This window comes from Budorcas taxicolor, chromosome 10 (genome assembly GCF_023091745.1).
Source record: "Budorcas taxicolor isolate Tak-1 chromosome 10, Takin1.1, whole genome shotgun sequence".
Taxonomy (NCBI): Eukaryota; Metazoa; Chordata; class Mammalia; order Artiodactyla; family Bovidae; genus Budorcas; species Budorcas taxicolor.
In genome coordinates, this window is record NC_068919.1 from 77,835,103 (window position 1) to 77,847,945 (window position 12,843).

Here is a 12,843-nt window from a genome sequence, read left to right on the forward strand (position 1 = left end):
GGCTCCTCCATCCGTGGGATTTTCCAGGCAAGAGTACTGGAGTGGGGTGCCATTGCCGATCAACTCAAAATCATGAAAGAGGAGAAATGAAAACTAAGGATGGAGCACAGTATTTCCTTTTCCACGTGGAACTCCCACTGAGCCATTACCTGAGCGTTTCTCCCGCAGAGGGTATGGGAAATCCAGGGCTTTTCCTGCGTATCTGGAAAGCAGGGAGTTCACTTCATCCATAGTGAAGCCAGTCTCCTGGCCGGCCAGCAGCTGGCGCAGAGTCTGCACGGCCACGGTGGCCCAATCCACTTTCATGTTCATGAGCAGCTGCTCCAGCATGAGCAGGGGGTTAGAGGACAGGTGGGAGTAGCTGGCCCGGTGCTGCTCGGGCAGGGTCAGCAGGACCTGGGAGTGGGGTAGAGCCCCAGTGTGAAGGAAACAGCATATGAATTTGAGAAGAAAGTCAAGATTCTCACGGGGAAGTGGGAAGGGTATCTGGGACCAATGAGCTCTTGGCCAGCTGGCTGAGAGTCTTTTAGAAAGGAAGTAAGGCTGGACTCCTAGTTAAATCCTCCAGGTGGCAATCAAGATGAGGGGAACTTTCTCTGGAAAGGTTCAGATAGTAAATATTTCAGACTTTATAGGCCATAAGGGTCTTTGTGGCAACTACTCAACTGGTAAATGAGTGTACATGCTTGTGTTTCAATAAAACATGATTTATAAATGCAGGCAGAGGACTGGATTTGGCTCACAGGTGCTGGTCTCCTAACCCCCAGCCTAGACCAACCAGGCATGACTGACCTCTGCCTGATCCTTAAGGTCACCATTCTGTCCTTCTGAAGCTTTGCTAGACTGAGCAATATGAGGTGGACTAAACCTGGCACCTCCAGGGTCCTACAGGTGAATGATGACTCTAAATTCTTCCTAGGGGTTGTGATCACTGGGCTTGAAGTATGTTCACTGGCTCTGATCACTGCCAGTCTTCAAAGATTCCACTCAGGCACAGTACATCCGAAAAAGAAACACAGGTGTATCCTCTTTAGGGTCATTTTACGTGGTTGAACTCTTAGCAAGTAGGCTGGTGGTCATGTTCATGGCTCTACCACCTCTGGTTCTATTCATGCAGTGTGTTCTATACTCAGGGGACAGCATGACAGGCAATCACAATCATTATCAGAGAGTTAGAAGGCCTTATCTTTTCTTAAACACTACTCCACTGAAATTAGCTTATAATTTCTTCTACTAGGTTATACATCAAGGGTAAGGACTTGTTATCCCACTGCAAAAACAACTGACCCCTTTCCTTTACACAGAGTAGTTTTAAGGATTTAAAGCAGTAGGTAGTTTTAAATCCTCACATCAGAATTGTTCTGGAAAACAGGCAGGCCCTGTCCCAAAAAGTTCTGTTGTAATTACTCTAGCATGTGGGTCAACTACTGCTATATTTAGAAAGTCCAGGTGATTTTAATTCATAGTCAGAATTTAGAAGCCTTGATATAGTAGATGTCAGGCAAAGCATAAAGAGAACTTAGGAGGACTGTAAAATTCACTTTGGAGGCAGAGCAGTAGGCAACATTAAGTTCTAAGGGATATGGTGGGCTATTAGCGTCAAGATTTTGTATAGCACAGGTCAAGGAAGGCAGGTGCCTGGAAGAGCAAGTCCTGAAGTGGGAGCTGGACCATCATGCTTTCCTGACAGCCCCTTCTCCTCCTGACCTTGGATCCCATGTACAGTGCCTGGATTTCACGGTGTCGGTCAGCGGTCAGTTCTCCATAGAAGTGGGTGGTGAGGTAGTTGGCCAAGAAGTGAGAAGTGGCCAAGCTAGGATGCTGGTCGAGGGACTGCTCTGTGACCTCAAGGCACATGGTGGGGTCGGGAATTCTTTGTAGAAGCTGTTGCAGGAGGAAGGTAGAGGAGAAAGGTGAGGCCTGTAGAAGAACTCTTAGTCCAGCCTTGTTTTGTTTGAGAACAGAACCTTTCGGTTTATTCACTTTGGATTAACCCTTTCGCTGCACTCATTTTTTTTTTTTCCCACCACCCCTTAGCTTCACAAATGATGACTTTGACAGGACCAGGGATCAGCAGGATCTTGGACCCAGCTGCCCACCTGGCACCTAATGCAGAGTTGGCACTTACAGGCAGGGTGACTATAACCAGCTCATGGAGGAGCAGATCTGAGACTGTGAGTGCTCTGAATGGGATCCAATAGGAACAGAGCCATCCGATTCGACCAACCTTCGCATCCCTCCCCAAAGAAAACTGGGAAGATTGGAGGCTTACCTGCAGAGCCTTTTCATGATCTCCTCTTTCTAGAAGGTGGAGGAGATGCTTCTGATGTAGGTTGATTAAATGTTCTCTTGGAATAGGGTAAAGGCAGCCCCACTCCTCACACAGCTCATACTCCTGGAAGGAAACACATGCCTTCAACCCCTTTAAAATTCTGGCCTTGTCACTCATTCAACTCTTGCCTGGTTTTTCTCAGCAGTCCTGAATCTGCCAAAGCCCCAGGACAGCTTGGGAAGTGTTGATGGGAACTGCACTGTGGGATTAAAGTGGGATCATAAAGGACCAGAATTGGCAAGGTAAGTTCTGAAAACGGCGCAAGTAGGCAACTAAAGATGTCCTTTTCCTCTTAGCTCGACTATAAAAAAGACACAGATGACATACAGCCACTAACACTTGGTGTCAGTGCCGGGAAGATACTAAGGAAGTGGGGAAGACTGAGAGGACTGTCCAAGCAGACAGGACCTACTCTGACTGTTGCCATATGACTGGGCAGGCCCAGTGCTGCCAGAGCTTAAAAATTTTCAAAAAAATTTTTAGGGCTTCCTTGGTGGTCCAGTGGTTAAGACTCCATACTTTCACTGCAGCGGACATGGGTTCAATTGCTCTTCAGGGAACTAAGATATCTCTCACATGCTTTGTGGCATGGCCAGAAAAAAAAATTACAAAAACATTTTTTTTTTAATTGAAAAATCTCCCTATTTTCCAATGCTGGCAATGAAATCAATATGAAAAGCTAAAAATTCTGCAGACCACTACTGCACAGGCCAAATAAACACGTTGGTGTTGGATTCCATTGATATCAGCCCCTGTTACTCCCTGCATCCCCACCCCCAATTTGTGAACTCTGGATTAAAGTTTGACAGTGGGATTCTCAGAGCTACATCTGAGTATTCTATGGTGGCATGTGGAAGGCTCTCCCCACATCTCTGCCTGGGGCCACCTTCTTCAGGATGTTCCCTTGTCTCTCAGGCTACATTAGATGCCCTGCCTGTACACCACCACAGTCTGGGCTTGCTTTTGTCACTTGGTATATCACAGTCACCTAGGGATATGTCTCACGTTGCCTCCCACCCTTGCCCTGTCCACCCCCTTCTCAAAATAATGAGTTGCACAAAGGCAAAGGCAAAGGCTAAACTTAATGACTTTTGTTTCACCACTATCTAGGACAGTGGTCAATAAAGGTTTCCTGGATGAGTCAGCACCTGAATAAATACATCTACATTTTGACCTATGATATACAGCAGCTTCTTAAAGGGTAAAAAAAAAATTTACTCTGCATTCAGTGTCCAACAAACACATGGAAAGGTAGTTAAGGTCATTAGTAATCATGACAACGTAAATTAAAACAATGATGAGATACCATCTTATTGGCAGAAAGTAAAAAGCTGGACAATGCCAAAATTGCCAAGAAGATGGAGCAATAGGGACTGTGAGTGGCAGAATAACTGGGCCAGAACAATGTGGTTACATCTTAGTAAAGGTGAGGATGCTCATGCCTCATGAGGCACCGGTTCCACACTGGGTATGTATTCTGTACCTACTGTGGACAGTGTAGGAAATTTCATGTATGAAAACAAGGGTGATGGTTCAAAAGCATTAACTGTCTCATTCTTTACACTTCTCTGAATGTTGGTAAGTTTCACACGCATAAAAGAGAGAAAAAAGAGTGTTATGTAATTATAGAAAAAAATGTGAACCTTGACATATGGAAAGGAGTCTACCTAACTGGCTAAGGAGGGGCAAATCTAGAAAGAGGAGGAAGGAGAATAGTACCCGGGAAAATGGTACCTTGGCTTCCAGAATCAGGTTCATGACAGTCGATGGGTCCTCAGCACAACAGTTCCTCAGGGCCTGCCAGTCACACCACACAGGGGTAGACCGCAAACCTAGAATCTAACGAAAGACAAGAAAAGCTATCAAACCACACTGTAGTTTCTCTGTCCAGGAACAAGTCATTGGAGTTTCCAGGGATGGGCCATCCCCAGGTCTCTGTACCAAACTTGCCAGGATAGAGAGGGAATGAGAACCAATGGGACAGAGTGTTTGGAGAGATGAGTGAACCGATCTGGCAAGTATAACCAGGGAGCCAAGATTTGGAGTGGGGAGGCCACAACTGTCGGACAGTTCTCGGAGGCTTCTGTCCTTTGCAGCTTGTTCAGTCTCCTGGGGTCACTTGTCCCTTGCTCCTTCATCTCAAAACTCTATCCAGGTTATTCTTCTGGCTTGAATGCTCTGTGGGATCACCCTTCAGGCAGCATTTTAGCTCAGCATGAAAACTGCTGAGGAAGAGTGGAAAGAAAAAATTTTTCACTTGCCATTTTCACTCTCTCTGGTTGGGCTCTGGACTCTGGCTACCAGTACACTTGGAAAGATTAGCATATATGTATATATGTATACTTGTTATGTAGCTGTATCATGTAAATCTATCTCCCTAAGCTTCTTGATCTTGAATATAACACATACATCACAAGAACCTTTCCCTTGAAAGGTTGAACTGAAAGTGAATTTTCACTTTCAGTTATCCCTTTCAAAATGGCTATTGTTACAGTGAAGAGGTCTCATGAAACATGATCCACTGAAGGAGGAAATGGCAAACCCCGAGGAAATTTTTGCCTTGAGAACCCCATGAACAGTATGAAAAGGCGAAAAGATACGACACTAGAAGATGAGTCTCCCAGATCAGAAGGTATACAATATGCTACAAGGGAGGAGTAGAGGGCAATTACTAATAGATTCAGAAAGAATGAAGTGGCTGGGCCAGAGTGGAAACGACGCTCAACTGTGGATGGGTCTGGTGATGAAAGTAAAGTCCAGTGCTGTATACAGCAATACTGCACAGGAACCTGAAATGTTAGGTCCTAAAGCAAGGTAAATTGGACACGATCAAGCAGGAGATGGCATGAGTGAACACTGACATCTTAGGAACCAGCCAACTAAAACAGATGGGAATGGGTCAATTTAATTCAGATGACCATTATATCTACTACTGTGGGCAACAATTTCTTACAAGAAATGGAGTAGCCCTCATAGTCAACAAAAGAATCTGAAATGCAGTACTTGGGCGCTGTTTCAAAAACGACAGAATGATCTCCGTTTGTTTCCAAGGCAAACCACTCAATATCATAGTAATCTAAGTCTAAGCCCCAACCACTAATACTGAAGAAGCTGAAGTTGACTGGCTCTATGAAGACCTATAAGACCTTCTACAGCTAACACCAAAAAAAGGTGTCCTTTTCATCATAGTGGATTGGAATGCAAAAATAGGAAGGCAAGAGATACCTGGAGGAACAGGCAAGTGTGGCCTTGGAGTACAAAATGAACCTGGACAAAGGCGAACAGAGCTTTGCCAAGAGAACACACTACTCTTAGTAAACACCATTTCCCAACAACCCAAGAGATGACTCTACATATGGACATCACCAAATGGTCAGTACCAAAATCAGATTATGTTCTTGGCAGCTGAAGATGGAGAAACTCTACAGTCAGCAAAAACAAGACTGGGAGCTGACTGTGGCTCAGATCATGAGCTCCTTACTGCAAAATTCAGGCTTAAATTGAAGAAAGTCAGGAAAACCACTAGGTCATTCAGATATGACCTAAATAAAATCCCTTATGATTATACAGTAGAGGTGACAAATAGATTCAAGGGATTAGATCTGTTAGACAGAGTGCCTGAAGAACTGTGTACAGAGGTTTGTAACATTGTACAGGAGATGGTGGCCAAAACCATCCCCAAGAAAAAGAAGTGAAAGAAGGCAAAATTCTTAAAAAGATGGGAATACCAGACCACTTTACCTGTCTCCTAAGAAACCTGTATGTGGGTTAAGAAGCAACAGTTAGAACTGGACATGAAACAATGGACTGGTTCAAAATTGTAAAAGGATTTTGACAAGTTAAGCAGAGCACATCATGTAAAATGCTGAGCTGGATGGATCACAAGCTGGAATCAAGATTGCTGGGAGAAATTTCAACAACCTCAGATATGCAGATGATACCACTCTAAATGACAGAAAGTGAAAAGGAACTAAAATGCCTGTTGATGAAGATGAAAGAGCAGAGTAAAAAAGCTGACTTAAAACTCAACATTCAAAAAACGAAGATTGTAGCATCCGGTCCCATCACTTCATGGCAAATAGAAAGGAAAAAGGTGGAAGCAGTGACAGAGTTTATCTTCCTAGTCTCCAAAATCACTGTGGACAGTGACTGTAGCCATGAAATTAAAAGATGCTTGCTCCGTGGAAGAAAAGCCATGACCAACCTAGACAGCATATTAAAAAGCAGAGACATCACTTTGCCGGCAAAGGTCCGTAGAATCAAAGCTATGGTTTTTCCAGTAGTCAGGTACAGAAGTGAGAATTGGATCATAAGGAAGGCTGAGTGCCAACAAATTGGTTTTTGAATTGTGGTACTGGAGAAGACTCCTCAAAGTCCCTTGAACTGCAAGGGGATCAAATCAGTCAATCCTAAAGGAAATTAACCCTGAATTTTCATTTGGAAGGACTGATGCTGAAGCTCCAATACTTTGGCCACCTAATGTGAAGATCCCACTCACTGGAAAAGACCCTGATGCTGTGAAAGATTGAAGGCAAAAAAGAGAAGGGGGTGGCAGAGGGTGAGATGGTTAGATAGCATCACTGACTCAATGGACATGAATTTGAGCAAACTCCCCTAAAGGACAGGGAAGCCCATGGGGGTCACACAGCGTCAGACACGACTAGGTGACAGAACAACAGCAACACTGAAATTTAACTGAAGTTTAAATTAATCTTTAAAGAAGACAGAGGTTAAATTCTATAAAAACTCTTGACCACCAACAAAAAGACACCACATACATAAAATGTACACAAAGCTCAAATATACGGGGATCCCTTGGAGATACTGCGGGGTCAGTTCCAGACCACAACAAAGTGAATATTATAATAAAGTGAGACACACGAATTGTTTGGCTTCCCGGTGCAAATAAAGTTATGTTTACATTATGCTGTAGTCTATAAATTGTGCATTGTCTGAAAAATGCACATGCCTTAATTAAATATTTTATTGCTAAAAAATGCTATATTTTTTTAGCATTTGAGCCTTCATCCAGGTGTAATCTTTTTGCGATAGCAACATCAGAGTTCACTGATCACAGATCATCATAACAAATATAATAATAATGAAAAAGTTTGAAATACTGTGAGAATTCTCAAAATGTGATACAGAGACATGAGGAGAGTAAATGCTATTGGACAAATGGTGCCAACAGACACTCAACGCAGGGTTGCCACAGACCTTCAATTTGTAAAAAAAAATGTAGTATCTGCAAAGTGCAAAAAAGCAAAGTGCAGCAAAAAAAAAAAGGTATGCCTACACATAAAAAAGATGCTTTTCAGACTGTAGAGCCTCATTCCAGTGTTAATCTTGTTATGATTTTTAATCCTCATCTGACACATATATATTTAAAATCATAGGAGTCAATAAAATGGAAACCAGATAAGAGACCCTATCGATATTCACCTAAGAACAGAAGCTAGATACAGAGGAATAGCCAGGCCTAGATTTTGTTTCTTAAAATCCACCATCACATGATAACAGGCTGGAGCTAGTAACAGGGTAAGAAGCCTATTTCCTTTCTCTTGATGCCAGGTCCTATACCTTCTGATACACCTGCAGCTCCGCGAGCTTTCTCCGTAGCTCACACTCCAGCCCATCTTGGACAGCTGTGTCTGAAAGGCAGTAGGCCAGGATCTCCAGGCACCACTCCAGGGGCCACCGGTCCACAAAGTGCAGTGTTAGCTGACTTCTCAGACATGCATCCTTCACAGCAAACAGGTACTGCCAACCTTCTTTGTCTACAAGACAAAAAGATGTTCAGCAAGCCTGGAATGGGAGCTCAAGAGTCCAGGTTACTTCTTAAGAGAAGGGCTGTGTTCAGTTTCACAAAATAGGAGTTGGGAGGATCCTGAAGATCCATCTGACCCGAATTAGTTTTTATACTTGGAACAATTCTATGATGAGGACAGATGCTATATCTTGTTTCTTGTTATGCAAACGAAATCAAAGTCTTGGGAGTTTCTGAAGCGAGAGGAGGAGGAAAGAAGAGGAGAAAGGAAGGAAAAAAGGGAGAAAGAATGAAAAGAGAGAATACAGAAAAACAGATGAGAAGCTCCATGGTTTGGCAAGCTGCATACACAGCACCGTTTCAGACTCAACTTGTCTGCAGAACTTCTGGTTTTCCCTGTAATTTCCACGCTGCTTCCTACATTACGACTTGAAAGTTATTGCAGGCAAACTAGGTTTTTTTTTTTACTGTTGTTTTTACTTAGAAGCTCTCTCTCACACTCCCACATCACAGAGCTGAAACACAGACTCTAAGCCATTAAGACCTTGAAGCTGGTCATGGATTTCTCCACCTTCTCAAGGAAGGATTTTCTCCTTTCATTAGGGAAGCCAAGGCCCCCACCCACAGCCTGCCTGGCTCTTGCTCTCCCTAGTGGAAGGCTGAAGGTCACCACTCTCACCTCTGGGTAAGAGGTGAGTCAGTCTCCTGGGGAGATTTTATAGTAGGAGTTGACCAACAGGCCCCTGTGTATGTGTGTTTTAAATAATTAAAAAAAATCATTTATTTATTTACTCTTGAGTGCACTGGGTCTTTGTCACTGCCCAGGCTTTCTCTAGCTGCAGTGTGCAGACTTCTCATTGTGGTGGGCTCTAGAGCACAGTTGACCACCTCAATAGTTGTGGCCCCGTGGGCTCTGTTGGGTTCCGCCAGCAGGTGGGATATTCCTGGATTATGGATCGAACCAGTGCCTCCTGCATTGGCAGGTGAGTTTTTTTTTTTAATATAAATTTATTCATTTTAATTGGAGGCTAACTGCTTTACAGTATTGTATTGGTTTTGCCATACATCAACATGAATCCGCCACGGGTGTACACGTGTTCCCCATCCTGAACCCCTGTCCCTGGCAGGTGAGTTCTTTACCACCAGGGAAGCCCCTTAGGGTCTGTTTTTATAAAGATTATTAGAAGATACAGACAAGGCAATGGCACACCACTCCGGTACTCTTGCCTGGAAAATCCCATGGATGGAGGAGCCTGGTAGGCTGCAGTCCATGGGGTCGCTAAGAGTTGGATATGACTGAGCGACTTCACTTTCACTTTTCACTTTCATGTACTGGAGAAGGAAATGGCAACCCACTCCAGGGTTCTTGCTGGAGAATTCCAGGGATAAGGAAGCCTGGTGGGCTGCCGTCTATGGGGCCACAGAGTCAGACACGACTGAAGTGACTTAGCAGCAGCAGCATTAGAAGACAGCCACGCTCGCTTGTTTATGGTCTATGGCCGATTTCATGCCGTAATGACAGATCCTAGTGGTTGCCACCAAGCCTGTAGAGCCTACAAAGCCCTTTACAGAAAAACTTTCCTGACCGCTCTTCTAAAGCAAACACTTGCCTGAACCTTATCATGGGCTTCTGGAAATGGGGCTCAGGTATTTGTAGTCTATAACATTTGCCAATGATTCTGATATGCAGGGCTGAGAATACTGGTTATGAGTGCCTGTCCCAAAGTTTGATGGGCTTGGGTTCTAAGCTCTGCTCTACCACTGACTATCCTGGGCAGTTTCCCATGCTCTGGGCCTGGCTCGCCTCTCAGTATCATCAGACCACAGTGGCACCTTTCTCTAGAGTTCCTGTGAGGATCAGAGGCGATGATCCACTCGGTGAACCCTCAACGTTAATACCACTAGCTGAAGAAGGGAGACACAGCTTTCTGCTCACCACAAGCCGCCGCACAGCTCAAGACTGCATCCTGTATGCTGCTCAAGTCATCCACATCTCGTCCGTACACATCAGTGAGCTGAAGAGCCCGGCGCCAATCTCTAGCCACCAGGGCTTCCTCGAAGGCCTCGGTGAGCACGTCCAGGGCAATGGGAGAATGGAGGCCCAGGAGGACGGTGGAGAGACTGGCCTGGCCGCAGAGACTCGCGGCCAGACTCTGCCCCTGCTCAGAGGGCCCTCGGAGGGGTTCCCAGGCAGCCAGGAGGGAGGCCTCCAGCAGAGGGAACTGTTCCAGGAGGCGCTCACACTCCCGGGCTACCTGCTCGGCTGTCAGAGGCACTTCTCTGCGGCCGCGAAGCTCCTTCCATGACAAGCTGGGCTTGGTGACCTTTGACCCCCGGGAAGCCCCCAGACAGGCCACGGTAGCCAGCAGCTTCGAGCGGGACTTAAGAAAGGCCAAGGCAGAGGAGGTGAGGGCTGGGAGTGATGAATCCCTCGGGGAGGAAGGGGGCTTTCTCTCCAGTGTGGGGTTCTCAGTTGACTTTGGGTAGCTCGGCATGGAAAGTGGGAGGTCATCCAGGCAGCGGGAGATGTGCAGCTGTGCCACGGTGCCCAGGCGGGTCAGAAGGGCTGACGTCTGCTTGCTCTGTCTGGAGGAGCAGAGGGTGAGGGGCTCGCAGCAGCAGTTGACAATGACTTGTGGCACGCTCAGGCTCAGACCCTCTCGGGCCAGGAGGGCTGCCAGCCTGGAGAGAAAGAAGCAGAGGGCATGCAAGGCCTGAGTACCTGGGCACCAGCACTCAATCTCCAGATTTCTTTATGTTTACGTAGACTCTCTGTTTCCCTCTATTCCCCTCCTCTTTTTAACTCAAAAGGCAGCCTATTAGACCCAATGCCCTGCCCCTTGCTTTTTCACTTAATAACACATTAACACATCTGGTAGATCTGTCCACCTCCGTCTAGAGAGAGGCCCCTCATTCTTTTTTTTTTTTTTATAGCTACACAGCATTCCATTATGTGGAAGAACCTGAATTTAACTAGTTTCCCATCAGTGGACAATGGCTATGCCATACAAAGTTGTGATAAAATGACTTAGTACATACAGCATTTTTCATATGTATAATAAAGCTTCGGGATAAATTTCCCAATGTGGATTGCCAAAAATGTCAAAAATGCAGATCATCATTTTAGTGGACATGGACAAACTGCTTTCCCACAGGGGCTGTACCAATTTTTATCCTGCTGGTAATCTGTGAGAATGTTTGTTTTCCTACAGCCTAACCAACTAATTGTGTTATCAACGTTTTGGATTTTTGCCTACTCTTAAGTAGAGTCACCTCTTAATTTTATTTATTTATTTATTTTTAATCTGATTTTAACCCCTTTATTTAGATGTGGATAGGAGGAAACAAGGCACATTGAATTTTAATGAAGCCTGCATAAGAGTAACTGGAAATTAATGGAAAAGTTGAAGAAATCCCTGCTTCCTGTACTGAACTCAAACATAGCTCCACTGAGCCCTTGGTTTCCTTGATGAAACAATTAGGAAGGCCCCATGCCTGACACTCATGGGGTGGCTCCTACCTGTCTGGGGGTACTTGTCGCTCAAGCAGGAGGTGTGACACCAGTTGGGAAGAGCTTTGCTGCAGGAGAACAAAGGGGTTTCCTACCTTGACCTCCACGTTATCTGCAGAAGTAAAGAAAGTGATCTTTGCATCTCTGACTGCAACACCAACAAAAAAATACTGTCAAAACTACATGGAAAGTCCTTTCATTGGTATTTTTCTAGGTAAAAGGTATTCTTGACATGATGCTGACCACAGGTTTATCTACGCCTTACCACTGTTCTAGAGACTTCCAACCACAGACACACTTCAGTGAACAGGTCTAGCCACAAACAGCAATTTCTGCTCCCTTCCATGTGACTGAAGTGCAGGTAATACTTGCTCCGTGGACTCGACCAAGCGTCTGGCATTTTAAACAGAGACTCAATTCCTCTTCTCAGTTCTCATATCCCCAGTAGGTCGAAGATCTGAGAGAGTATTTTTGAGTCATTAATGCTGTCAAAATGTGCTGAATACTCTCGTGTGCTGTACTACTGTACGAGGCATCGGGGAGATAGAGGTGAATAAGAGAGGACCCCATAAATCTAGCGTCCTTGGCTACTGCTGCACCTGGAACCTCTTCATTGTGTGCCTTCTTCTTCCTTGCCCTAGACACTCGTGGGCCGGTCCTGACTGTATTTCCTTTTTCCTGCTACTTACCAGGCTCAGAGCTCAGGCTCCGAAGGAGAACAGCAGCCAGGGTGCTGCAGTACCTGAAGAAGGTGCCCACGTAGTCAGTGTGCTTGCCGCCTGCTGCCGTCTGTTTGCCCAGGTTCTTCTGGAGGAGCTGAGCCTGGATATACACAGGGTGGGCCTCGGCTTCCGGAGCTTTCTGGGCCACCTGCTCCACCAGGGAGGACAGGGGGGTACTCCTGGGCTCTGCGAAGAGTTACGGAAGGAGAAGGCATGCAGTCTTGAGTCTGTGCATCTGGCTTTGGGTCAATTTTCAACACAATACGGGAACTGAGCCTCTGCTCAGTTCTGCATGGGGCATCCTATACTTTGGTATTATACTTACAAGGCAGCTATAAAATCCTAAGTTTATGAAATATAAATACAAATATATACTGCATGGGGCATCCTACAGCTTGGGTATTACACTTATAAGGCAGCTACACAATCCCGAGGGCTTCCCTGATAGCTCAGTTGGTAAAGAATCTGCCTGTAATGCAGGAGACACAGGTTTGATTTCCGGGTTGGGAAG

The 12,843-nt window shown here is 45.3% G+C and overlaps 1 protein-coding gene across 2 annotated transcripts in view; it reads right to left on the bottom strand.

Moving 5' to 3' along the window:
- Nucleotides 1–12,843, bottom strand: part of ZFYVE26 (zinc finger FYVE-type containing 26) — a 67,294-nt gene that overhangs the window by 27,318 nt on the left and 27,133 nt on the right. The window contains exons 19-26 of one of the 2 annotated variants that reach the window (XM_052646359.1): nucleotides 12,300–12,518; nucleotides 11,620–11,722; nucleotides 10,036–10,781; nucleotides 7,913–8,109; nucleotides 4,067–4,171; nucleotides 2,273–2,395; nucleotides 1,708–1,884; nucleotides 150–396 (exon numbers count right to left, since the gene is read on the bottom strand). In XM_052646359.1, the coding sequence (XP_052502319.1) occupies nucleotides 150–396; nucleotides 1,708–1,884; nucleotides 2,273–2,395; nucleotides 4,067–4,171; nucleotides 7,913–8,109; nucleotides 10,036–10,781; nucleotides 11,620–11,722; nucleotides 12,300–12,518 (1,917 nt within the window). Of the gene's footprint in view, nucleotides 1–149; nucleotides 397–1,707; nucleotides 1,885–2,272; nucleotides 2,396–4,051; nucleotides 4,172–7,912; nucleotides 8,110–10,035; nucleotides 10,782–11,619; nucleotides 11,723–12,299; nucleotides 12,519–12,843 lie in introns of both variants that reach the window. The other variant, XM_052646358.1, reaches the window with a different exon arrangement.